Here is a 27,088-nt window from a genome sequence, read left to right as displayed (position 1 = left end):
GATCGGAAGGTCGGCAGTTCAAGTTTGTGTGACAGGATGAGCTCCCATTGCTCTGCCCCAGCTCCTGCCAACCTAGCAGTTTGAAAGCACATCAGAGTGCAAGTAGATGTGGGATCTACAGTGGGAAGGTAAACAGCGTTTCCTATAGAGCGAGATGAGTGCGCAACCCCAGAGTCGGCCACGACTAGACCTAACGGTCAGGGGTACCTTTACCTTTTTATTCAATAATAATAATCTCCTTGACTCAAGGGTCACATAATGATTCTTACCTATGAAACATAAAGCTGTAGCAATTGCTTTATTTTTCAAATAAACACACAAGTTATAACCGATCAGTGGTCAAGTCCATCAACACTGCATCTTTTTGTTTGTTTGCTTAAAGAAGATAGATTTCCAGGGTGGTGCTGAGTAATATATTTTTTTGCCTGAAAAGGGGGCTGTAGGCCAAATAAGTTTGAGAAAGAGCAAGACTTACAAGTATTTCTAAATTTCTTTTTAGAAAATATCCGTGGCATTGAAATTTGCTATCTCTCAATGGAAACGCAGAACTCTCAGTGTGTGAGAGTGAAGATTTCGAAGGACATGAATGTAAAATCTGCTGTAAGGAAGGTAAATGCTTCATTACACTGTTGTCAAATCTTTGCCGTTTTGAGATTTTAAGAACAAGCTATTAAATGCAAGGCTGTGTATATATATATAATATTTTTAGAGCACATTACTTCCCCCAAAGAATCCTGGGAGCCATGGTTTACCCTCACAGATCTAAAGTTCCCAGCACCCTTAACAAAGCACAGTCATAGTTTGGAAGTCGAACTGAATCCGTTCTGGAAGTCCTTTCGACTTCCAAAACGTTCGGAAAACAAAGCACGGCTTCCGATTGGCTACAGGAGCGTCCTGCAGCCAATCAGAAGCTGCAGAAGCCATGCTGGATGTTTGGCTTCCAAAAAATGTTTGAGAACTGAAACACTCAACTTCCAGGTTTCAATCGATTGAGCCAATTTTTTTCAGGAGCCAAGTCGTTTGGGATGCAAGGTACAACTGTACAGTTCCCAGAATTATTTTGCAAAAGTGCTGTGCGTTGAATTGATGGTGTGTACACAGCTGAGACAGCAGAAGCTTATACTTAACAATGTCCCCCTGCCCCCATTAATATAAACCAGAAAACAAGTGGTTTTGGAACGTAGGATGTTGAGGAGAACTGGGGATGAACGTTTGCCCAGGAACTTATTTCTGACCTACAGTTCTATTGGGCCACCCCAGGCCATTCCCACTTCTTGGCTCCTTGCTTTAGTAATAATTGAACCAGAGAAGAGCTGCAGGCACCGAGTGAGACTGAAGCTATTTGAACAGGATCTGCAGCTCTGATAAAAGAGGAGCAAGCTTTTGATTGTAACTGCTACCACATTTGCAGACTGGTTCGTGTCTGTCTGAAGAAGTAATTGTGGTTTATGTTTGCATTGATATTATGAAAGCACCATAATGGCCGTATGTGCGTTGTGTGGGCTTAGGGTATTTCATGTCATTGTTCCCAGATGCCTTCATGTGTGTGTGTGTGTGTGTGTGTGTGTATAATACAAATCCACAGTTAAAGGTAAAGGTACCCCTGCCCATACGGGCCAGTCTTGACAGACTCTGGGGTTGTGCGCCCATCTCACTCAAGAGGCCGGGGGCCAGCGCTGTCTGGAGACACTTCCGGGTCATGTGGCCAGCATGACAAAGCTGCATCTGGCGAGCCAGTGCAGCACACGGAACGCTGTTTACCTTCCCGCTGGTAAGCGGTCCCTATTTATCTACTTGCACCCGGGGGTGCTTTCGAAATGCTAGGTTGGCAGGCGCTGGGACCGAGCAGCGGGAGCGCACCCCGCAGCGGGGATTCGAACCGCCAACATTTCGGTCGGCAAGCCATAGGCGCTGAGGCTTTTACCCACAGCGCCACCCAATCCACAGTTAATGAAAAACTAATGATGCCTTATGATGTTCGCTTCGCATGTCTGCCGGTCTTCATGAAAACCCTGTATTTCAAAACCATCAGTTCTAACATACCCCTCACTTTCTTGAGTCATTTCCAGACTGTCAGGTTTTTGTGGGGTGATTCAGTGGGCAAAACTCAAATCAAAGTGGATTTGACTTTTTGCACAGCAAACCCGCTTCCAAGCTACCCTTTTACTTTTTGGGGTACAGAAAATGATGGGGAAATGCACTGAAAAGTATGGGGTTACTTGACGTGATGCTGTATGACCTCCCCACAAATCAATCAGAATGAATAATCAGTAGATAGTGGCTATCACAAAATTTGTGTGAAAATATGCTCTATAAAGATGTCATCTGAAAGGAACCTTGAAATTCTGATCTCTCATTCATTCATTCATTCATTCATTCATTCTGTTAGATATCATCCCTTCCTTCCAAAGGAGCCAAGGGTGGTACACACGAGACGGTTAAAACAGTACAATTTAAACTAAAATAAACACATATTTTAAACACTTGAAAGCATTTAGAGCACCTAAGAAACGTTTAAGAGCAATCGCAGTTGCTAATTTCAAGGTTGCCATGACCAGTATCTATCAACCTGGGTATTTAAATCCTTCCTGAAAGCCAATAAAGGAGGGAGAAAGACAAGCACATCAGGAGAGAGGGCATTCTGCAAATGTAGAGCTACCACAGAGAAGGCCCCGTCATATATATTTATAGTCAATCTATTCATGGAAAGTGTTTTATGGCTACATTTCTTTTGGAAACCCTGGACGTAATGCTAGTTTGGGGCTAGAGGTCTGATCATTGTCCTGATTGAGTAAGGAGATGGAGGAACACCAGAGATACACCAGTGTAGATGCAGCTGGGCAAACAAACCACATAAAGAGGCGCGTCTGAGACCCTTTGAATAATGCTAGATGCATAGTTTGACGCATATGAGAATATGCATTCATAGTCAGAACTGCTGCTAACCTCAGCGTCTTCCCTGCAAGCAGAGCTGAATCAGGGTCAGTGCTCATATGCATTGATGGAAGTGCGCAGTGGGAATTTCTGCTAGGTCCCAATGCATAGGATTGTAGCCTAAATTTCAGAGACCATGAGCTTTAAAAACCTGTACAGTGGTGCCCCGCAAGACGAATGCCTCGCAAGACGTAAAACCCGCTAGACGAAAGGGTTTTCCGTTTTGGAGGTGCTTCGCAAAACGAATTTCCTATGGGCTTGCTTCGCAAGACGAAAATGTCTTGCGAGTTCCTGCAGGGTTTTTTTCCTCCCCCCCCCTTTTCCCAAGCCGCTAAGCCGCTTATCAGCTGATCCGCTAAGCCGCTTAGCAGCTGATCCGCTAAGCCGCTAAGCCGCTTATCAGCTGATCCGCTAAGCCGCTAAGCCGCTTATCAGCTGATCCGCTAAGCCGCTTATCAGCTGATCCGCTAAGCCCGCTAAGCCGCTAATAGCGCTAATCCGCTAAGCCGCTAATGGGCTTGCTTCGCAAGACGAAAAAACCGCAAGACGAAGAGACTCACGGAACGGATTCTTTTCGTCTTGCGAGGCACCACTGTACAGTCTCATTCGCTCCAATACCGACGAGTGATTCACTGCTGATTTCAGCGAATGATTCCTGCTTAACATAATGCAAATCTTTGAGCATGCTGTGATGTATACTAGGGCGGTTCATAAAAAACAATGCCTGCTCCAAAGGTTTTATCTTACTACACTAGGGAATATATAGCTTATAGCTATATCTGAAATTTCATGCATATCAGTTAATATCTTGACCCTCCTCCACGAATGAAATTTCAGATATAGCTATATAATTCCTAGTGTAGTAAGATAAGGCCTTCGGAGCAGGCATTTTTTAAAAAAAGTTTTTTTTATGAACCGCCCTTATGCATACATGTGAGTTTTCCTCAGCTTCCTCCTGTGGAACATCTCAATATAAGATGTTGTTGATGGAAATGTGCTATGAATGAATGGATGTTTGAAATTGCCGCATTCTCAAGCGATCATTGGATCTGAGCAACTGCCAGGATGCTGAGTTTGCTATAGTTTGCATTTTAGCAATGAGCTTGGAATGTGAGAACCTCAAGAAACATTTCCTTGGTAATTCCTCCTGGCAGCTTGCCAGTATGCCACGTCTCTTGATTATTTAAATCATGGTGAGAAAATAAAAAATATACCGTCTTCAAAAACAGGTTTGAACACATCAACCCAGTAGAATCAACAAGACCATAATCTAACCTTGTTTTGGAATCTTTCCTACATGATCTGGAAATTGCCTATAATTCCCTTGATTTTTTTTGGTTTGTAATCCAAACAGGTGAAAGTGCAGTTCAACTGCTTTGAAGTCAGCGCAGGACAACATCTCCATGTGACCATGAGGACAATTCCAAATTACTGCGGAGTTAAAAAGGATCAAGAATATTATGTTGAAGGTTGGAATCCATTTTTAGAAATAAATGATGATCTTGAAGGTTGGGAGGGTGTCATGAATGAGAAAATGGAAATTCATACTGACCAGGAAATTGGCAATTTTCACAAACTAGAACTATAATCCCAACTCTTGTCAGAACTGTAATGCCTTCTCTACTTGACCTTGGCTCAAGATTTACAGTATATAGCTCTAAGTATAAATATACTTACAGTGGTACCTTGGTTCTCAAGCCTAATCTGTTCCGGAAGTCTGTTCCAAAACCAAAGTGTTCCAAAACCAAGGCGCGCTTTCCCATAGAAAGTAATGCAAAATGGATTAATCCGTTGCAGACTTTTGAAAACAACCCCTAAAACAGCAATTTAACATGGATCTTGCTATCTAACGAGACCATTGATCCATAAAATGAAAGCAATATACAATGTACTGCAGTTAATCAATCAATCAATCAATCAGTAGCTGAACTGGGTTCCACACAATCACAAAAACAAAACAAAAAGAGTCATAAAAACAAAACCACAAAATCAATAGTAAAAACAGACAGATCTCAGAGTAACACTCAAAACAGAAGTGTGGCACTCAAAATGGAAGCATAGCACTCAAAACAGAGCACATTTGGCTTACAGAAAAAGTTCGCAATCCGGAACACTTACTTCTGGGTTTGCAATGTTTGGGTTCCAAGTTATTTAAATACCAAGGAGTTTGAGAACCAAGGTACCACTATATTAACAAATATGAACTAGATTGGTTAGATTGATGATATTTAGTTGTGTGTAAGGTAGTTGTTAAGGGATGCGGGTGGCGCTGTGGTCTAAACCACAGAGCCTAGGGCTTGCCGATTGGAAGGTCGGCGGTTTGAATCCCCACAATGGGGTGAGTTCCCGTTGCTCAGTCCCTGCTCCTGCCAACCTAGCAGTTTCAAAGCACGTCAAAGTGCAAGTAGATAAATAGGTACCGCTCCGGCGGGAAGGTAAACGGCGCTTCCGTGCGCTGCTCTGGTTTGCCAGAAGCGGCTTAGTCATGCTGGCCACATGATCCGGGAGCTGTACGCTGGCTCCCTCGGCCAGGAAAGCGAGATGAGCGCTGCAACTCCAGAGTCGTCCGTGACTGGACCTAATGGTCAGGGGTCCCTTTACCTTTTAAAGTAGTGTTGGAGAAGGAACTCAATTGAGTTCTCATTTGAAGGTGAATTTGATCTTTCCAGAATAACACACAAACCAAAACACAGCCGCGCTGCAAAATCTGCACTTTTCTGAATTTTGCAGTGCAGTTCTTCAGCCAAGTAATTTGTAGAAAACTGCAGGTCCTGGGGCAAAGTGTGCCTACAAATTCATATATGGGTGCAAGTACAGTGGTACCTCGGGTTGAGTACTTAATTCGTTCCGGAGGTCCGTTCTTAACCTGAAACTGTTCTTAACCTGAAGCACCACTTTAGCTAATGGGGCCTCCTGCTGCTGCCGCGCTGCCGGAGCACGATTTCTGTTCTCATCCTGAAGCAAAGTTCTTAACCTGAGGTACTATTTCTGGGTTAGCAGAGTCTGTAACCTGAAGCGTCTGTAACCTGAAGCATCTGTAACCCGAGGTACCACTGTATTAGGAAAATTGCATTTCACAGATGTACTTGTTAGGCAAAACATGCATATTGGGAGAAATTCTCACCGCAAACCCTGACGAGTTTTCATGAGGACTTTAAAAAATAAAAACGGTGAACTGATCTGGAAATGTGGAGAACTGAATTGAAGATTAGAAAAAATATATATTTTAGGAATTAGAAAACACTGAGATTGACAGATTTGTCTACTCCTAGTATAAAGGACCTATAGGATGGCCCTGCCATGTTCCACCACAAGTGCTTAAAATGAATAGCAGCCCGAAAGGGCTGATTTTCATTGGTATCAAGCTAGGGACAAAATAATTAAACCTCTCCTCTGGTCCTGGTGAAAATCAGCTCAGCTATTTATTTTTTTTAAACAAATCTTGATGTAGTTCCTAACGATGCATTGAGCATCAAATCTCATTTGACCCTAATCGGCTTCCCAGTAAGACCCAACCGAAAAGCAGAACTTATTGTGAAACTCCATTTAGCGTTTCCATCCAAGCCAAGTAAACGATTCAACTCATGCATTTCTTTTTAGGAAGTGTGTTCTGCCTGACTTCCCTTATTTACAGCGTTTGGTAAATAAAAGAACAGAAAACTCTTTCCAGCTGCTGTGTAGTTTGACCTCCAATGCGTAACACTAACATGTTTAGCATTTCAGTCAACCGTTAGGTTGCTTTTCATTTTGTCGCATGAGAAAAAAACCCCCAAATGAGTTGTAAATAGGCTTTTAAGAAGTATCTTTAAAAGAGGGAACAAAATCAAATAAACGTGTGGCAAAAGAGCTTCTATCCCACTATGGGAGACCGTGAAACAAACAATAGTTAGATGGGGTGGAGCTGGGCATGAGAAGAGAGGAACTGGATTAGACCAAAGGCCTATCTGGTCCAACATCCTGTTTCCCATAGAATAATATTATTAATTTTTACATTTTTTAATTTTATTCAAGGGGTAAAAGGTGGGGTGCATGGTTGTCCCGTCCCCATTTCCCAGCACAACAGCTCTGTGAGGCAAGAAGACAGACGTCTCAGAAAAATAAACGATCTGTTTTGAATTTTGCAGATTGCAGAAACAGTGATGTGGAGGAAAATATTCCAGTCTGTTTTGGTAAGCTGAGGTCCAGGAGGTCTAAATTACATGCACTACATCATGTAGAACACTTCCTTTGTTTCTGAATTCTACTAATCATAGTCTGAAACTAATATGAAACAGAAATGCATGCTTTGGTAAACTACCATTATTATCATTATCATTATTATTATTCTATTATTTGACTAGGATGTCTGTACTCTCATTGGAGAAATGTGGGGCTTACTCCTAGGTAAATATGGACAGGAATGTAGCCTTGGTGATGTTAATACTGATTGAAACCAAATGTCAAACTCAAATAGCAATCAAATCAGTCATGGAATTCCGGATCTTAGATTGAGTCACATCAACAGTAAAATTAAAGCACAAACGTTTGTTAATACCATTAATACCATTCTTTCTCTTCCCCTTTCAAGTTCCAGGCATCAGAATCATTTATGATGTGGACAGGGCGAGAAAAACCATTTTGGTGGATATTTCAGAGACTGTTCAAGGCACAGATTATTATGTTCGCCTTTGCCACCAGTGGTTTCTTTGTGAAGATGTGGGTCCAGTTGCCTTGGTAAGTGTTTGTAGGAAACTGAAAATGGTCCACTTAGCACATGGGTAGGCAAACTAAGGCCTGGGGCCCAGATCTGACCCAATTGCCTTCTAAATCCAGCCCACTGACGGTCCAGGAATCAGCATGTTTTTACATGAATAGAGCGTGTCCTTTTATTTAAAATGCATCTCTGGGTTATTTGTGGGGGATAGGAATTCATTCACCCCCCCCCCCAATATAGTCCACCCCCCAAGGTCTGAGGGACAGTGGACCGGCCACCTGATGAAAAGGTTTGCTGACCCCTGACTTAGCAGAAAGAAATGGAATTCCCTATGTTACTAAAGACATCCAAAGGCCTAATATCATTTTGCACCATGTTCCTGATGAAGAGGCCATCTTTGGCGGGACGGATGCATGCAATGTTTTGTCCTTGGTTGCTCTCTGTTTTCCTATCCTCTTCTCTTCTCTTTCTTCCACCTTTCTCTTTGCTCTTTTTCTTCCCCCATTGCTGCCATCATCTTGGAACATCTAACAGTGGAGGCTGGTATCTCTTGAGACTGGTAGGGGGAATGCAGAAAAGGCCAACAGGAAGCAGATCCAGAGCCAATGATTGTTGTTGTTGTTGTTTAGTCATTTAGTTGTGTCCGACTCTTTGTGACCCCATGGACCAGAGTACGCCAGGCACTCCTGTCTTCCACTGCCTCCCGCAATTTGGTCAAACTCATGCTGGTAGCTTTGAGAACACTGTCCAACCATCTCGTCCTCTGTCGTCCCCTTCCCCTTGTGCTCTCAGTCTTTCCCAACATCAGGGTCTTTTCCAGGGAGTCTTCTCTTCTCATGAGGTGGCCAAAGTATTGGAGCCTCAGCTTCAGGATCTGTCCTTCCAGTGAGCACTCAGGGCTGATTTCCTTAAGAATGGATAGGTTTGATCTTCCTGCAGGCCATGGGACTCTCAAGAGTCTCCTCCAGCACCAGAATTCAAAAGCATCAATTCTTCGGAGATCAGCCTTCTTTATGGTTCAGCTCTCACTTCCACACATCACTACTGGGAAAACCATAGCTTTAACTATACGGGCCTTTGTTGGCAATGATAGGCAGAGCCAAGTCATTCCAGTTTTTGCTCCCATCATCGCCCTTGCTTTCTACAAAGGCAACACTGAGATTAAGAAGGTGGTGGCAGTGGCTGACAGCCAGTGTCATCCCTAAACTGGCAGATGAGGACAGAGTGAGGTTGGTGGGACACCATAATGGACCAGCCTCCACTAACTTCTAGTCCGTAGCTTCAGAAAAAAAGGCACTCTAAAGCAGAGATGGAGAATTGGTGGTCCTCCAGATATTGCTGAGCTCCAAGTCCCATCACCCTCCACCAGCTTGGCCAATGGTCAGGGCTGATGGGAGCTGTAGTATGAAAAAAAATCTGGAGGGCCTTAGGTTCCCTACCACTGCTCTAGAGGGACAAACTTCTTAATGCAAATAAGAGTATGGCTACTTACATGAGCAGGCTCTCCACTTCCAATAGTCATCTCCCACTTCGTGGTGGGCAATGCTTATGGGGGGAAGGAATAATAATGATGATGATGATAATTGCAAGGTATTTTACAATTTCAGGTACAAGGGAAGGACTTGGTGAAACCAGTCTCTTTGCAGTACACTCAGTTGTTGCCTTGTCTTTGTATCGAGGTAAGTATTTTCAACATGGTTGGACATGTAACCTGGTTAGAAAACGCAGTAGCTAATTGAAGGAACATTATTTCTGAGAGTGGGGCAAAGTCCTTGAGAGGAACACAAGCAACTACAGTGTTGCCTCGCAAGACGAAAAGAATCCGTTCCGTGATTCTCTTCGTCTAGCAGTTTTTTCGTCTTGCGAAGCAACCCTATTAGCGGCTTAGCGGCTTAGCGCTATTAGCGGTTTAGCGGTTTAGCGGCTATTAAAGGCTTAGTGGCTTAGCTGCTAAAAGGCTATTAGCGGCTTAGCGGCTTAGAAAAAGGGGGGGGAAGCGGGAAAAAAATCGCAAGACTAGCAAGACGTTTCGTCTTGCGAAGCAAGCCCATAGGGAAATTCGTCTTGCGAAGCAACTCAAAAACGGAAAACCCTTTCGTCTAGCGGGTTTTTCGTCTTGCGAGGCATTCGTCTTGCGGGGCACTACTGTACATGAATGCATTTAGTAAAGAGGGGCTTTGTGGATAAGAATTTATTGAAAAATAGATTTTAAACTAGCTGGTTATTTGAACTAATGGATCTTCCTGTTTGGATTGCAGGCATGGCCAGCGATCCCCGACGCACAGAGAACCCAGTTGTGCCCATTTAAAAATGGCAAGTAAAATATGGTTTTTTTGCTCGTTTGAATGGACGCTATGCTGTCAAAGAAATGAAAGGTGGAAGGGGAAGGGGAAATCACAGGTAGCATGATAGTAGGCTATCCGATCTGTTTTTCGTCTAAATTTTCCACAGATGTGTATCCAGATTTCTGAATTTTACCTAAAATAGTTGTCCAGCATATCAACAGTCCTTTAAAAATTGCAATAACAGATCACAGCCCTGTGTCTGCACTCTCATGGTAGATAGGAACCAGTGGCCAGATTTATGTATAAGCTGAACAAGCTACAGCTTAGGGCCTCACTTTCTTGGGGGCCTCAAAAATATTTAAAGAAAACAACAACAACTAGATGTACATTTCCAAAATATAAGATAAAAAACAAATAAAATAAAGCCTACATACAGCAACAGTGTTTTGTGTTGTGTAGGCTCCTATGATGTAAGTAATGGCCCCCGCCTGCTAGCCTGCTCCCTAAAATATCACAGTTTGCTCCTTTCTATATATAGGGTTGTATTTCACTATTAATAACCTTCTTATTAATTGTATTTCAGTTCAACAATTACTTTGATTAAAATACATATTTGTAATGTGCTAATGGCTTTAGATGCGGGTGGGACGCGGGTGGCGCTGTGGGTAAAAGCCTCAGCGCCTAGGGCTTGCCGATCGAAAGGTCGGCGGTTCGAATCCCCACGGCGGGGTGCGCTCCCGTTGTTCGGTCCCAGCGCCTGCCAACCTAGCAGTTCGAAAGCACGTCAAAGTGCAAGTAGATAAATAGGGACTGCTTACCAAGCGAGAAGGTAAACGACGTTTCCGTGTGCGGCTCTGGCTTGCCAGATGCAGCTTGTCACGCTGGCCACGTGACCCGGAAGTGTCTCCGGACAGCGCTGGCCCCCGGCCTCTTGAGTGAGATGGGCGCACAACCCTAGAGTCTGTCAAGACTGGCCCGTACGGGCAGGGGTACCTTTACCTTTACCTTTAATGGCTTTAGATACCTATTAGGTCCATAAATTACCATATAGCATATATTCAACACAAAAAACAATTTGTTGTTGACAAAGGACAGCTGGGCATATAAAGGGCCCCATTACCTTCAGTGGCTTAGGGCCCCATCAAACCGAAATCTGGCCCTGATAGCAACAGGGCCACATCTCACTCCCAGCCAACAAAATGGTAGGTGCTTTTAGCTAGCTACCATTGGGGAGGAGTTGAGTTCAGCATCCCTGACACTTGAGCTATATAATGTGCTTTTACGCAGCCTTCATTTCTTCCTATGTTGCTTTTAGATACCAAGGCCCTGTGGGACAACGTTATTTATAATCCCAATACACAAACACTGGAATGGGAAGCTGCCTGCCCTGTCCACGTTACTGTCAGCCTCTGTCAGCTCATGAAGACCAATGATCAGTGCGTTGATCTAGAGAACACGGCAAATATCGCTGCAGAGAAAGTAAGCACAAAAGAGCAAATATCAAATATATGCACTGGGTCTAGTATTTCTGCATGTACTCATTGAGTGGGAGGGAAACTTGGTTTCACCTGAAGAAGAACTGTGAAACAGTAGTTGGCCAAAATGCGTTGGTCTCCTTTGAGAACAAATTTCTTTATTCTTTCCCCACAAAATAGAATTTCTTATTGCTAATTTTAACAATACATTATTTCATTCTGAAATAGGCATTCTGAATGCATTTGAATACAAGATATGTGACTGGATGTGCATTTTGGTACATATTATTTATTTATTTATTTTTTAAAATTAACATTCCAAATTATTACAAATCAAACCAAATTACTTTCATTTAATACAGTTCCTTAAAATCAGGTTTCCTAGATCCTGTTGCAAACTTATGTCGATCATTTCCTCCTGTAGCTGCATCATCTCTTATTTAATATCCAATTGTTGTCCTTCACTTGTTGTTAGTCCATTCTCGTAGCTGACAACATATTTTTTCCACTTTACAAACAGCACCTCTGCTACATTTTATAATTATAATATCCATTTCACGTGTGTAGTCCTTCGTACACATTGTTGTTCTAGACCTGGTGTGCTGGGGAAATTAATTACTATCTTTCATTGTTCAGTTCTTTGCCACGTTTATCTTTGGTAAAGATAAACCCGCTCTGAGACCCCACAGCTAATTCTCCCCTGGTCTCCTCGCTGGCCCAAGTAGGACCAATTCAGCCAGCTAGCAAAATCTAATTGATTTTTGATTTTCGAATTTTATTGTCATTCATGTTTTTATACTGTATTTTATGCTGTTTTTATAATTAAGTTTTTAAAAGTGTTTTAAATTTGTTGTTAGCCGCCCAGAGCCTGGTTTTTGAACTGGGAAGGGCGAGGTATAAATAAAAATATTATTATTGGTACATGTTTTTTAAGCGGAGGACGGTACTGCAAAACGTTAAGGGACTGGAGGGAGATTGAAGGATAAATCTGTTTGAACATTCCTACCCCTGTGTCCACAAGCTATATGCAGATACGCATCAGTTTGAATGCAGCTAAGATGTGTTCAAGAAGGGGGGTGAACAAAGGTTCAGAGTAGGACATGAATTCTATACTCCATGCATTCACTAAAAATGCCATCGACACAAGGCTTTGATGTACACCAAGTCAACTTTTAGCTGTCAGTTAGTAAGTCAAGTTTACACCAAGTCAGGCTTAGCTTTCAGTCCAGTAAGGAATATCTTTGCAATGCTTATAAATCAATAATCTTTCCAATGCATCTAAAATCTAGCTATGCCAATGCCTGTTTTTCTCAGATGATGCCAATAACTCTCTGATCATTCTGTTTTCAATCAGGTAAAATATTCTCGAGTTGATGCACAGCCAAACCTTTGCATGAAGGTATATTTTTTCCCTTATACATTATTTCCTTATGAATCATCCCTTTGCTCTACTTATTAAGAGAAATCTTGTGGCCGGGTCCTGTGGAAAAGCTACGCTGTCCCCTCTGGAGAGCCAGTGTGGTGTAGTGGTTAAGAGCGGTGGACTCGTAATCTGGTGAACCGGGTTCGCTTCCCTGCTCCTCCACATGCAGCTACTGGGTGACTTTGGGCTAGTCACACTTCTCTGAAGTCTCTCAGCCCCACTCACCTCACAGAGTGTTTGTTATGGGGGAAGAAGGGAAAGGAGAATGTTAGCTGCTTGAGACTTCTTCGGGTAGTGATAAAGCGGAATATCAAATCCAAACGCCTCCTCCTCTTCTTCCTCCTCCTCCTCCTCCTCTTCTTCTCTATGACTCGTAGGACGGCCATCATTAGAAATGTATTGACAGTTTGAGAAGCAGTTCAGAGAGCACTGGTTTTGTGAAGACTGTATTATCCCATTGGAATTATTTAGCTAGTTGGGAAGAAGCACCCAAATCTAATTTCCCCCTAACCCCCAATTCATTAGAACAGGTGTTGCCAAACTGTGGTGCAAGGACCACTGGTGGTCTTCATGTTCCCTTCATGTGATCTGAGGTGTGTCTGTAGATTTGTGGTTGAAGACAGGCACAACCAGTCCATTGCATTCAATATCCATGTTGATTTTTGACTGTATTTTTTAATTGCTCCTTATACAATGCACAAGGAATAAAATAACAATAGAAATGACATCCAAAACCATACAGCATCTAGCAGAGAATGTTGCAATTGCCGCAACAGGCAGAAAAATAAGACCCTCAGCAGTTTTCACATGGTCCATGGTGCAGGGCAAATATTAGGGAACCACTGTACTAGCTTCTGCACAGCAGAATCCTATGGATGTTGACTTGGAACCAATTCCCATTGTGTTTAAGGTAAAAGCCACTGTTCCTCTATTCATCACTACATTCCATTTAGAAATTCAGATTAAGATGAAAAACAACAACAACCCCAGTGTAACTAATCACTTCTTTTTTAAAAACCCTTTTTAGTTTGCAACTAAACACGGTTCTTGGGTTCGATGCCCATTTGCTCGTGGAAATCCCCAAGGTAAGGTGATTGCATTCATAAACATCTCTCTACATTTGTAATGGCTCAATGGCAGTCATAGCGGAACAAGCTGCTTAGTCTATATCTGTGGGTTTTTTCTGTTTTGTTTTTCTAAGACTACATCTGAAGGACCTTGAATAATGAGGAACTTTATCCTTTGAATTACGGTGTTTCCCTAGGTGTCCCTAAGGCGGTTGGATGGCGTCTTGTACGCCTCCTTCCGGCAACTCCTAGCAGCCAAGCTGGTGCCAAATTTATTGCTCTGCTTTCCTTGGCACCACATCAGCAAGGCCAAGAGGGGGTGGGTCTTGTTGTCTGGGCAGCCCAGGACCTCCACACACCAGCGGTGGATTTTGGGCTCTCCAATTTCAGTGGCACCCTGTGTGACGCTAAAATTCAGTCCCCCCACCTCTTGCACTCCATTCCACAGCATTGCTGTGGCACCTCCAGCACCGTGGCACCCAGTGTCGCCACACTGGTCATGCCACCCTAAAACCGCCTTTGCATACACACTGCCCAGGTCACTCCGGTGGTGCTATTGCAGCGAAAACAACGCAGGAGGCAGCAGTTATGAGTTACTGGTCTCTGCAGCCACAGCTGGTGCTGTGATTCTCCAGCAGTTTGCCTTCACCGCCGGAGGCACACTCCATTGTCTCTCGAGACAGGCGAATGCCAATAAGTCTCATTCCAAGAAAACATTTGCAAAGGGCAGTTTATTAAAATCAACATACTAATTTGTATAGTTATCTAAGCATTGGTGCGGTGTACGATGCTCCTGGGTACAAGGCGCACAAACCTCATAATGCGATATTTGTGAGATTAACTAAAGGGTGGACATTTTGCGGTCGCCTCTGAGCTTCAGCGATGAAGCTGGCTGAAAAATGAAGCAAGTATTAAATGGCAAAAACAAAAGTGTCACTAGTTAGGATCACTTCTCGGTAATTGCTTTTCTACTTCTGTTTCAGCTTGGGAAATGAATCTTGCTGTGATGGACAATAGGATAGAAGTTTCCTTCATGTCACAAGCTGCCGAGGCAAAATTTTCCATTCATGTATGCAACAAGACAGAGGCGTCTTTATGCAACTCTACTGGAATCCACCAGCCCATCTCAGTGGTTTGTGCCATTTTTATTTCTCCTTTCTTACAAGTGAATCCTGAACTCTTGATCTACGTCTGTCAGATCCTTTTAAGGCAAACATTTTGAGAAGTGTGGCATGCAGGAGAATACCCATTTCAGTCAGTGGGAAACATACTGACTAACCCTAAAGACCTAAGTTAAAAAAAGAGCAACTAAGTACTACTGTGAGATGGGATATCATTTTTTAATTAAAAAAAACCCTATCAATCCTCAAGTACCATTATGGAATTGGTACGTTCTGTACAGCTACGTTATGTTGTGAAATCATGTAGATTTTGAATCACAGAGTTCCCCTTCTTTTGTTTTCGAATGGTTTTTTCCACCACATCCTCTCAGTGACTTTACAATGAACAATGATTTGCACAGAGCATTTAGTGGAAATATCCTTCCAAATAAAGTACTCCAATTTTTCCCCCTAAATGCTTGACTGACTAGAGATTGCTACATTTTGGTGTTCGGCGTTCTTTTAAAGGAAAGTACGTGACAGGGACACGGGTGGCACTGTGGGTAAAACCTCAGTGCCTAGGACTTGCCGATCGCATGGTCAGCGGTTCGAATCCCCGCGGCGGGGTGCGCTCCCGTCGTTTGGTCCCAGCGCCTGCCAACCTAGCAGTTCGAAAGCACCCCCAGGTGCAAGTAGATAAATAGGGATCGCTTACCAAGCGGGAAGGTAAACGGCGTTCCGTGTGCTGCGCTGGCTCGCCAGATGCAGCTTGTCACGCTGGCCATGTGACCCGGAAGTGTCTGCGGACAGCGCTGGCCCCCGGCCTCTAGAGTGAGATGAGCGCACAACCCTAGAGTCTGGCAAGACTGGCCCGTACGGGCAGGGGTATCTTACGTGACAGATATTGGCCGCTGAGACCTGACTTCAAACTGATTTTGATAGAACTCTGATTCACTTCTAATGTTCGCACTTCAGATCAGGCAGGCTCTGCTAGGTACATATTTTTAACAACAACAACAAAAAGAAGCCTCTTCTTAATTTGGAAAAGAGGATCAAGATGATGACAAGATTGGCTTTGCGACTCCAAAACTTCCATCATAGGAACCAGCCTGAAGTTTCCAATGTTCTGTTATCTACTGTAATATAATAATAATAATTTTATATTTATACCCCGCCCATGTGGCTGAGTTCCCCCAGCCACTATGGGTGTCTTACAGCACATAAAAAAAATGGCAAAACATCAAACCTTAAAAACTTCCCTAAACAGGGTTGTCTTCAGGAGTTTTCTAAAAGTCAGATAGTTGTTTATTTCCTGGACATCTGGTGGGAGGATGTTTCACAGGGTGGGTACCACCACCGAGAAGGCCATCCACCTGATTCCCTGCAACCTCACTTCTTGCAGTGAGGGAACCTCCAGAAGGACCTCAGAGCTGGACCTCAGTGCCCAGGCTGAATGATAGAGGAAATAGAAATAGATGTCCAGGAAATAAACAACTATCTGACTTTTAGAAAACTCCTGAAGACAACAGTTTTCTAAAAGTCAGATAGTTGTTTATTTCCTGGAGAGATTGTGCTGTCATGGATGCTTTAGCTGAGATCCCTGCATTGCTGGGGATTGGACTAGATGACACAAGGGTCCGTTCCAACTCTACAGTTGGACTCTATGATTCTACTCTCAACCTAGCCACCTACTAGCTTTCACAAACAGTAAGCTTGGCCACAAAGTATAGGAAAAGAATACAGTGGTACCTCAGGTTAAGTACTTAATTCGTTCCGGAGGTCCATTCTTAACCTGAAACTGTTCTTAACCTGAAGCACCACTTTAGCTAATGGGGCCTCCTGCTGCTGCTGCGCCGCCGGAGCACAATTTCTGTTCTCATCCTGAAGCAAAGTTCTTAACCTGAGGTACTATTTCTGGGTTAGCTGTGTCTGTAACCTGAAGCGTATGTAACCTGAAGCGTATGTAACCCGAGGTACCACTGTATGCATTATGATGCATTTCACAAATGACCAAACAATGAACCTACACATGGGAACTGGCTTTGAGATGTTGTTGTTGACATCCATCTGCCTTGGGGGACAATGGAGGAGTGTTTCTTTGGGGATGAAGTTACAGCGCCTGCTGTGGCTGTAGAGACCAATATGGGAGAGACCTGTTTTGTTGCAGCTGGGCCAGATGAAGGCATCCGATTGTGTTGCTGCAGATGCACCACGGCGTTACTTCACTGTGTGCTCTTCCCAGCGGTTATTCCTCCTCTGGTCACTGCTATGGTTGCACCACAACCTTACCGCCTGTCTCCAGACACTGTGGTTGTCTGTAAGGGATTCCCACATGGCGAAGTTGATGTTGCCAGCCTTCAACGACTCTCAACAAAAGCAGTGAGAAGCACTGAGTCATCACCTCAAACTGAGCAAATGCAGAACCCAGATGGTCAAGGGTTTGGAAACCAAGCCTTATGAGGAACGGTTGAAGGAGCTGGGTATGTTTAGCCTAGAAAAGAGGAGACTGAGAGGAAATTTCTCAAGAGCTATAACACAGAAGAAGGAACAAGCTTTTCTCCTGTTCTGGAGGGTAGGATTTGAGCCAATGGCTTCAAGTGACAAGAAAGGAGATTCCTACTAAACATCAGGAAAAACTTTTGGAGAGCCTCCCGCAGTTTGGTCAGACTCATGTTTGTAGCTTTGAGAACACTGTCCAACCATCTCGTCCTCTGTCGTCCCCTTCTCTTTGTGCCCTCCATCTTTCCCAACATCAGGGTCTCTTCCAGGGAGTCTTCTCTTCTCACGAGGTGGCCAAAGTACTTGAGCCTCAGCTTCAGGATCTGTCCTTCCAGTGAGCACTCAGGGCTAATTTCCTTAAGAATGGATAGGTTTGATCTCCTTGCAGTCCATGGGACTCTCAAGAGTTTCCTCCAGCACCAGAATTCAAAAGCATCAATTCTTCGGTGATCAGCCTTCTTTATGGTCCAGCTCTCACGTCCATAAATCACTACTGGGAAAACCATAGTTTTAACTATACTGGACTCCAAATCCCATCATCCTTGACTATTGACCATACTGGCTGCAGCTAATGGGATTTGGAGTCCAGTAACATCTGGAGGGGCACAGGTTCCCCACACTTGGAACTGGCACAAGATCAGCATGCTCCATAGACACACCAAAAAGGGTGAATGTCTTCATCAATGCAAACCACTGTGTTTTGTGGCACAGTCAAATAAGTATCATGGCCAAAAAGGAAAATGAGCCATCTCAGTTGCCTTTGGGTTAATGTGTGTGTTTTTTTTGCTTTTGCCTCTTTAACAGGCTGGCTTGAGTTCAACGTATGTCAACATCTCAGGCAAAACATGTGGATCAGACATCTGCATTCAGGTTTGTCTTTTGTTTCAAAGGTCTTTTCTGTGCTAGCATGCAAATGATAACTAGATGGGGAAGTAGCACATCTTCCCTAATCAGTTCTTTATCATCTTATTGCAGCAGCAGTGGCAAGGCATCTGGGTGGGTGGGTGGGAATGCATTTACCTCCTTGGGAAAATGTTAAGACTATAGCTGAGGGAGAAACGGGGGAAGCTCTGGGATTGCAAAGACAACATCCCTCAGAAAATGGAATAGATGGGTCAGAACAGTTGTTGTGGTGAATTTTTTTTGTAGGGGAACAGTTAAGGACAAAGGCACCAGCAGCCTCCCTAAGCCTGAATGGGGTAACTGTACCCCTGAAGGACCAGGTGCGCAGCCTGGACTCACAGCTGTCTATGGAGGCACAGGTCAATTCTGTGTCCAGGTCAGCTGTTTACCAGCTCCATCTGATACGCAGGCTGAGACCCTACCTGCCCGCGGACTGTCTCGCCAGAGTGGTCCATGCTCTGGTTATCTCTCGCTTGGACTACTGCAATGCGCTCTATGTGGGGCTACCTTCGAGGGTGACCCGGAAACTACAACTAATCCAGAATGCTGCAGCTAGACTGGTGACTGGGAGCAGCCGCCAAGACCATATAACACCGGTCTTGAAAGACCTACACTGGCTCCCAGTACGTTTCCGAGCACAATTCAAAGTGTTGGTGCTGACCTTTAAAGCCCTAAATAGCCTCGGCCCAGTATACCTGAAGGAGCGTCTCCACCTCCATCGTTCTGCCCGGACACTGAGGTCCAGCGCCGAGGGCCTTCTGGCGGTTCCCTCGCTACGAGAAGCCAAGTTACAGGGAACCAGGCAGAGGGCCTTCTCGGTAGTGGCACCCGCCCTGTGGAACGCCCTCCCATCAGATGTCAAAGAGAAAAATAACTACCAAACTTTTAGAAGACATCTGAAGGCAGCCCTGTTTAGGGAAGCTTTTAATGTTTAATAGGTTATTGTATTTTAGTGTTTTGTTGGAAGCCGCCCAGAGTAGCTGGGGAAACCCAGCCAGGTGGGCAGGGTATAAATAAATTATTATTATTATTATTATTATTATTATTATTATTATTATTAGCCAGGCAGAAGTTTCCTGGGCTTTGGGAAGGAGGTGCCTGACTTCAATACCTTATTTTATTGGGAGCATTTAGGGGACTAGCCTAGTCCACTGACCGCATACCATTGGATCAGAAGTGGCTTCCTGGGTGGGTGAAGAGGCTCTGCTAGGTTTCCGGCAGATGGACCACTGTTGTTTACTGGGAGCGGAAAATAGAGGCGTCACAGAGACTGACAGTGTGCAGATCTCAATTTGGTGTTCCTGCTGGTGCATTTGCACCATGCCAGCCTCCCCACTGCTTTGCCCCTCTTCCTCCTGATAAGCAATAGCGACCCACCTGCCCGGAAGCTACGGTAGTGACTTTGCCCCACCTTTGAGCTGCTTCTGGTATGGGCAGTAGCTAAATGTTATAGTGTCAACACCTATTTAGCAGATCTAACACTGCAAGAAAATGGAGGAGTTGCATTCAACTGACCAACAAAACAAAACAAAAACCTGTGCCATGGTAATAACTTTCCTCCCTTTTTTCTTTTATAAGGGACGGAGGACAGATGTAGACTATTCTATTCCTTCACACATCTGTGATTTGGCCTGTAGTAAGTATTGATAATAGTATTGTATTGGCCACTATAGCCCAAAGCCAAGTAAAATAATGTGTGGTCTGCAGCCACAGTTGTCCCATGTGGTTGGCCCTGGGCTTGTCTTGGTGGTGGAACCTATTGTGATCCTAGAGCCTGTGAGAGGCAGGATCAAATGCAGTCCTTGCTGACTGACAATGTTCTCTTCAGCTATTGATTTGGCATCACCGAGAACAAGGCATGCACCCTATAGCAAATGTTCTAACAGAGATAACCCTTATATGAAAGGACTACATATTCTTGAAACGTATGTATCGACTACAACGCGAGGACATTTTTTCTTTCCAGTTTCTGCTACTCGGAGTCAGGAAGGTGATGAAAATTCCTTAAGCATCCTATCTCTAATAGCATTGCTTGTGTTGACTGTGACCATGATGGGGCTCCTGGGACATAAACTTTTATCAGGTACGATTCCGTGTAAACAAAGCATGTAACCTAAGTATGTCATGAATTCACACAGCGGGGTCTCTATATTGTGGCAGAGGGATCTGTTCTGTTTCTTCTAAGTCTTAAAAAGTCATTTATTTATTTTAAAAAGGTTTGATGTAGCAGTGGAATCTAGCTTCCAGGCTGGGGTGTTCTGGTTATGCAAGCCCTGGGCATATGGCAGCATGCTGGCTCAGAGTGGCTTGGGGGATAGTTAGAAGTATCAGCTCTTGGCTGGACCAGTACCTTGAGATTCTGGCTTTTGAGTTTCTATGGTAACAGCATAGAATAATTTGCATAGGGGAAGATGCACAAGTTTTATGAAAACCGGTAGCAAGTTTCCTCCTGGATGTGAGAATGATTGCATAAAGGGTTTGTGCATGCATTAGCTGGAGCTTCTAATAACATCCAAAGCTGTTCCCTGTTCAGAGTCTTCTTCACCCTGATTGTTCATTACAATGGTTGACATGTCCTGGTTTCGGTGTCAGGGGGGAATTTTGCCAAATGTCAGGAAAACCCTGGATGTATGGCAACACGATGGAAACAGCAGCGGAAATATGGCAACCCTAATCTGTGCTAGAACGCAGGTGCTTGTCTGATGTTGCGTGGATCCTGAGTGTTGCAATTTTCAACATTTGTGAAGAAGAACAAATTGGCTCGGCCATTGTTGCATGTATGAAAGCAGCTCTGGGTTCATTGAAATAGTTAAGCAAGCTGAGTATTCAGTGTATGCAGTTAATTTTCCCTCCCTTGGAGTTAAAAGGAAACTTTGAAAGATACAGTGGTGCCCCGCAAGACAAATGCCTTGCAAGACGAAAAACTTGCTAGACGAAAGGGTTTTCCGCTTTTTGAGTCGTTCCGCAAGACGAATTTCCCTATGGGCTTGCTTCGCAAGACGAAACGTCTTGAGAGTTCTTGCGAGTTTGTTTCCTTTTTCTTAAAGCCGCTAAGCCGCTAATAGCCGTGCTTCGCAAGATGAAAAAACCGCAAGATGAAGAGACTCGCGGAACGGATTAATTTCGTCTTGCGAGGCACCACTGTAGGAAGATTCACAACTTATTCACACATTCCCTTCTGAACTTTCTTTTTCAAGCAAGAAATGTCCATGGAGTTGATGGAACTCACTCACAGTTTCAATGTCCTACCAAGCCTCCCTTCTCCTGCAGCTTGTATTAATCTTATTAAGACCAACTTGAACACCTAAGTTCATCTGTTTTCCATGGACTGTAAAATCTTGGAAGCATGGTGATGCAACCTCCAGAACACAGAATGTTAATCAGCCAAAGGCCTGGTTGAAAAAGAACGTTTCCACCTGGCGCTGATGTATAATGAACGTGTCAGGCGATCCTCCCTGGGGTGGCCATTGCAGAAAAGGTCCATTCTCATGTTGCCATCCTCCGGACCTCTTGTGGAGGAGGCACACTATGAAGGGCCTCAGATTATGATCACAGGGTCTGGACTCTGTCATATGGGGAGAAGCAGCCCTTGAATTATTGCAGACCTGAGCTGTTTAAGGCTTGATAGATCAAAACCAGCACTTTGAATTGGGCCCAGAAACTAATTGGCAGCCAGTGCAGTTGGGCCAGGATCTGTGCAATGCGCTCAAACTGTCTTGCACCAGTGGAAGTTTCCGAACTGTTTTCAGAGGCGGCCCCCATGCACACATAACACATTACAATAATCTAACCTAGAGATTAGCAGAGCATAGACGACAGATGTTAGACTATCCCTATCTGGGTAGGGCACCAGCCAAAGCTGATGCAAGGCACTCTGTGCCATCGAGGCCACCTGAGCCTCAAGTGACAGCAATTGATCTCGAAATATTCCCGAGCTATGTACCTGCTCCTTCAGAGAGAGTGTAACTCCATCAAGAGCGGGCAAGCTCCCATCCATCTGGTCTAGGGAACGACCCACTAACTGTAGCTTCTTGCACCAAGCTAAGAGTTTCATCTGTTGCTCCGCCCACATTTGTCTGCAGCTCTGGTCCTCATTAGGGACACGGGTGGCACTGTGGGTTAAACCCCAGAGCCTAGGACTTGCTGATCAGAAGGTCGGCGGTTCAAATCCCCGTGACGGGGTGAGCTCCCGTTGCTCGGTCCCTGCTCCTGCCAACCTAGCAGTTTGAAAGCACGTCAAAGTGCAAGTAGATAAATAGGTACCGCTCCGGCGGGAAGGTAAACGGTGTTTCCATGCACTGCTCTGGTTCGCCAGAAGCGGCTTAGTCATGCTGGCCACATGACCTGGAAGCGATACGCCGGCTCCCTTGGCCAATAAAGCGAGATGAGCGCCGCAACCCCAGAGTCGGTCACGACTGGACCTAATGGTCAGGGATCCCTTTACCTTTACCTGGTCCTCATTGGCAAGCTGCCACATGGCTATCTATTGGGGAATGTGGTCCTAAAGGAGATTTACCACCCCTTCTATAACCATTTTTACCAGTCCAAAATGGTCTGCTTAGGTCAATGGTGTAGAGTGTCTGAACTCTTATATCCAATATAATTCAGGTCCATACTCATATCTGTTCCCTCATTTCCTTCTCTATCTGTTGCTCACCCAACATAGTCCCAACAACAAGGCATTCCCTGACAGATGGGGGTATTCTAGAAGACTTGAGCTCACCATGGCTTATGCCCATGGTTACATGTTAGAAGGTACCCAAGTGGTTTTCGTTTATATAACCCATGTCAATTGTAGCTATACAAATGGACTGTATTGCAGTCTGCCCATTTGTTATTTATTTGAGTCAGGTGGTATGGCCTCTTCAAAGGCAATGTTTCCATACGCACTCTGGACGGAAAAGTTGTTGAGCTTTTGTTTGGCAAATTCATGAAACAGAACATGGGTTGACATACATCCAGACACTGCTTCCGACTGCAGTATTCCAGATACATCAGGGAAATTCAGGACGTATGGCAACCTTACACTCAGACAATTGCCAAGCTACATTTCCATATGAGGTCTAGTAGAATACCCGGGGCAGATTTGCATGATTCAAGGAACTGCAGAACTGATTCCAGTATCTATTTTTGTTTCTCTCATCCATTTCTGGTAAGATGTGCAAGCTGTAACCTCTCCTTGTAAGGAAGAGATGCAAATCAAATACCCTCCTTGCACAAACAAAAACCACGAAAAGAGGCATGAGTCACTTGCGCATCCTCTTTTCCACACATAATGTAATGTGCAAAGCAACCTTCAAGATGCCATCTTCAGAAAACATGTTCCTTAAAATGCCAGTGCGTTCCAGGCATCCTGCTGGATTTCTGCCTTGGATTGTCATTTAGGAAACAAAAATACATATCTAGTCACACTTAGGAGTGGTGGGCTGATTCAAATATGTGAGCCTTGGTTCTGGTAAATTATTGCTTCATTGTTTGAATAAGTGATGAAGCTCCATTGTTTGAACAAGTGATGAATAGTGATATATAAACTTTGTCCTTATTGTCTGATCTGCAAGGACTGTTTTGTAACTGCAACCCATCATTTGATGTTGCCGTTGTTGACCTAAGTCTGGCGGATCTCAGGGCGCGGCTCCGTCAAGTGGCCCCTGAAGACATGTTTATACAAAACTTCCTTTGCTTCTTCTTGGCAACCTGTTTCTTAACTAGGTCAGATAGGAGGCTAGATAAAATGTGATGTTGTGTTTAGCATGTTGGACTAGAACTGGGGAGACCCAGGTCCATATCACCACTCAGTCGTGCTTTGAGGGTAAAATTGGCAGAGGGGAAACTATGGGCATTGCCCTGGAAGGAAGACCAGGGTATCAGTATTGTTACAAAGGTTGCACACCACCTCCAGTCTCTGCTGAGTGAAAATAAGATTCCGGGGGTTCCAGACACTCAACCAGGGTTGTGTTTCCACTGGGAAAATCAAGACGCCATGGAGGCTAGTACCTTTAAGAAATATGGCTCATTTTACACGCATATGTACCTAAAGCAGCGGTTCTCAACCTGTGGGTCCCCAGATGTTGTTGGACTACAACTCCCATCATCCCTGAGCTCTGGCCTTGCTAGCTAGGGGTGATGGGAGTTGTGGTTCAACAACATCTGGGGACCTACAGGTTGAGAAAAGCTGACCTAAAGTCTTCTGTGGAGGGGTTGCAGGACATTATACTCCTAGAGTGGCTCTCATTGCCGCTCTCATAACTTTGGCAAGTTTGGGTCTAAGACAGTCGTCAGTCATGGCTCCCGGTCTCTCAACGCTACATTGAGTTCTGCCCACTTCCTCCTTTTCGTTCCCAGAACACCTCTGGATTTTAAGAAGGATGCATTTTTCTGTCACATCCTGCCCCCCGTCACCTTGGCAACCTCCCAAATCTCCTGGTCCCATCCACTCCTTGGAGCAGGGGCAAAGGATAGCTTTATTCAATTCCAGTTGCCCTTAATGGCCCAATACTTGGTTTTCCATTGTTTTTCAACAGTCCTGCATGTAGCTAGAATCCAGAAATTTCTTGCCTGGCACAGTACTGCTGTTTGTGTTTTCCCTTTATTTCCCAAATATTATCTCAATACCACCATTTATTAATTTCAACCATTCGCTTGACAGGCTCTGGTACCTTAGATCTATGACGAGATAGCTGAATAATTTGAGGTGGAAGATTAACTGCTGCCATTTGTTTCCCCTTCCAGTTTTTCACAAGGAGACTCACAAAGAGAAAAGCACAGCACAAACCAAAATGCAGAGGTGAGTGTACATTTTTTTTTTGGTATGGCTTCTTGTCATTCGGAAGACACTTTGCTTGCAAGCCCCCCCCCCCCCCAATTGATCTAGAAGTCAATGCAACACCGTGTCTTAGAACTGGGGAAGAAAATCTCACTCTTTCATAACCTTCTAGTCAAGTTTTAAACCCTCTTCTGCTCAGAGAAACAAAAATACAGGCAGTATGTGAAAATATCTGTCACAGATTTGAAATACTACCCTGAGTCAGCCTGCCGAATTGGGGTGGGCTTGAGGGAACAATCAGGCTTTCCTCAGGTCCATTCCTAGGGGATTTAAAACAGCCCACACCAGCCCCAGACTCCCAGCCCTTCTTCGTTTGATCAACCCACCCATCTACTTGGGTAATTTTGCATTTACTCATTGAATTGACCTTGCTATGGCTGCGGTGGTTGCCATATTTGTGGGGCCAAGAAAAGAATTGGCTATGACCTGGAGGTTTTGCCTACCCTGTAGAATCATCACAACTTTGGCAATTTAGGCATTGGGCAACCTTAGCCTTAGTTGGAGGCGGGGGGTGGTGGCATTGTCTAAAACAGGGAAAGGGAACATTTGGCTCTTAAGATGTTGCACTCCAAATCCCATAAGCTCCAACCCGCATGACCAAAGTTGAGGGATGATGTGAGTTGGAGTCCAACAAGGAGGGCCATAGGTTCCTGTCAGGGAACTGCCATCGGAAGGACAGGAGGTGGAAGGGCTCAATCAGGTTGAGAGAGACTTAGCAGCTGGAGAGGGAACCAGCAGGGGGAGTGAAGGAGCTCCAAGGGAAAGTGAGTCGGAGGGATGGCTCAGAGACACTTCCAGCGAAAACAGTGGGGAGGTTTCAAGACCTCCTATAGGGACACCCACTCCTCGCCGGAAACTGTCGTGCAGAGAGTCCAGAAGACGTGTTTCCATAAAGGAGTTTTTATGTTGGAAGAGATTCCGTAAGCGCCCACTTTCGGATTCTGCTAGCGACTGACAGAGCCATGCCTGAGGGGCTCCGTCGTAGGCAGAGGTTTGCGTATTTGATCAAACTCTGAGGGACTAGGATTTTATGCACAAGCAGCTCATCATCCCATCACAGTTCCTCACCCCAGGTTGAAAAAATAAATCATGATTAATACTATCTGCTAATTTTGGCAGATCCAGTTAAGTTTCGGAACATGGAATGATTAAAAAAAAGTTGTCAACAAAGCCTGAAACACGCTAACCCTTTTATTAAACGGTGAAAATTTTCCCCATCTGACACCTCTTTCTCTTTCCTCCTCCAGGATGAAGAGCACCTGTTCTTTGCATTTATGAAGAAAAGCAATCAAATTAGAGGAACAATTTCAGTGGCCTTCTCAATAACTGTGTTACGTCTCTTGGGGCGAGTTGCTCTTACTTTGGTGAATAGTTGCCACATGCCAGTAATTCTCATTGATTTCAAGGACTATTCACGAGGTCAAGTTTTTTGAGGGCCTGGAGGGAGAGAGAAGAGTGAAAAACAGTCTACAGTCAGTTTCAGTCTCCTTCGGAATTGACGAATGTGCTCATTAGATGTTGCAGTACGTGCTGTGGGAGCTGCTTTGCCATAGATTCATCCCACAGCGTTCTTGCAAACATTCAAAGGTCCACAGCCACCAGGGTAGGGACCTGGGCAGCTTGGATCTTTCCTACAGAATCATCACCCTCCCTCTTGGTAGGCTGGTAGTTCCACAAACTTCTGGTGGGCTTTTAAACATTTGTGGCAGCTTTGTGGGATAAGCCAATGGAAAATGGCGATTCTGTCATGCGTGAGGGACACAAAAAGAAACTCCCCTGTGCACAGATGGTGTACTAAGGCCTCATCTGCACTTTAAAACAGTACCATACCACTTTAAACCCGGTGAACTGTAGTTTGTAAAGGATGCTGAGAGTTGTTAGGAGAC

General features: G+C 44.5%; 1 protein-coding gene across 1 annotated transcript in view; it reads left to right on the top strand.

Annotated features, from left to right (window-relative positions):
- IL17REL (interleukin 17 receptor E like) overlaps window positions 1–26,633 on the top strand; it is a 50,879-nt gene extending 24,246 nt beyond the window's left edge. Inside the window, exons 4-18 of the mRNA XM_028745312.2 lie at window positions 500–609; window positions 4,289–4,403; window positions 7,059–7,103; window positions 7,502–7,647; window positions 9,235–9,306; window positions 9,886–9,940; window positions 11,228–11,391; window positions 12,742–12,786; window positions 13,838–13,895; window positions 14,861–15,009; window positions 18,281–18,346; window positions 19,958–20,015; window positions 20,346–20,462; window positions 25,109–25,163; window positions 26,450–26,633. Coding sequence (XP_028601145.2) covers window positions 500–609; window positions 4,289–4,403; window positions 7,059–7,103; window positions 7,502–7,647; window positions 9,235–9,306; window positions 9,886–9,940; window positions 11,228–11,391; window positions 12,742–12,786; window positions 13,838–13,895; window positions 14,861–15,009; window positions 18,281–18,346; window positions 19,958–20,015; window positions 20,346–20,462; window positions 25,109–25,163; window positions 26,450–26,480 — 1,286 coding nt within the window. The 3' untranslated portion in view covers window positions 26,481–26,633. The remainder of the gene's footprint in view (window positions 1–499; window positions 610–4,288; window positions 4,404–7,058; window positions 7,104–7,501; window positions 7,648–9,234; window positions 9,307–9,885; window positions 9,941–11,227; window positions 11,392–12,741; window positions 12,787–13,837; window positions 13,896–14,860; window positions 15,010–18,280; window positions 18,347–19,957; window positions 20,016–20,345; window positions 20,463–25,108; window positions 25,164–26,449) is intronic.
- Window positions 26,634–27,088: the final 455 nt, after the last annotated feature.

Source organism: Podarcis muralis, chromosome 10 (genome assembly GCF_964188315.1).
Source record: "Podarcis muralis chromosome 10, rPodMur119.hap1.1, whole genome shotgun sequence".
Taxonomy (NCBI): Eukaryota; Metazoa; Chordata; class Lepidosauria; order Squamata; family Lacertidae; genus Podarcis; species Podarcis muralis.
The sequence above is the reverse complement of the archived record's forward strand: the minus strand, read 5'-3'. Positions and strand labels throughout refer to the sequence as shown.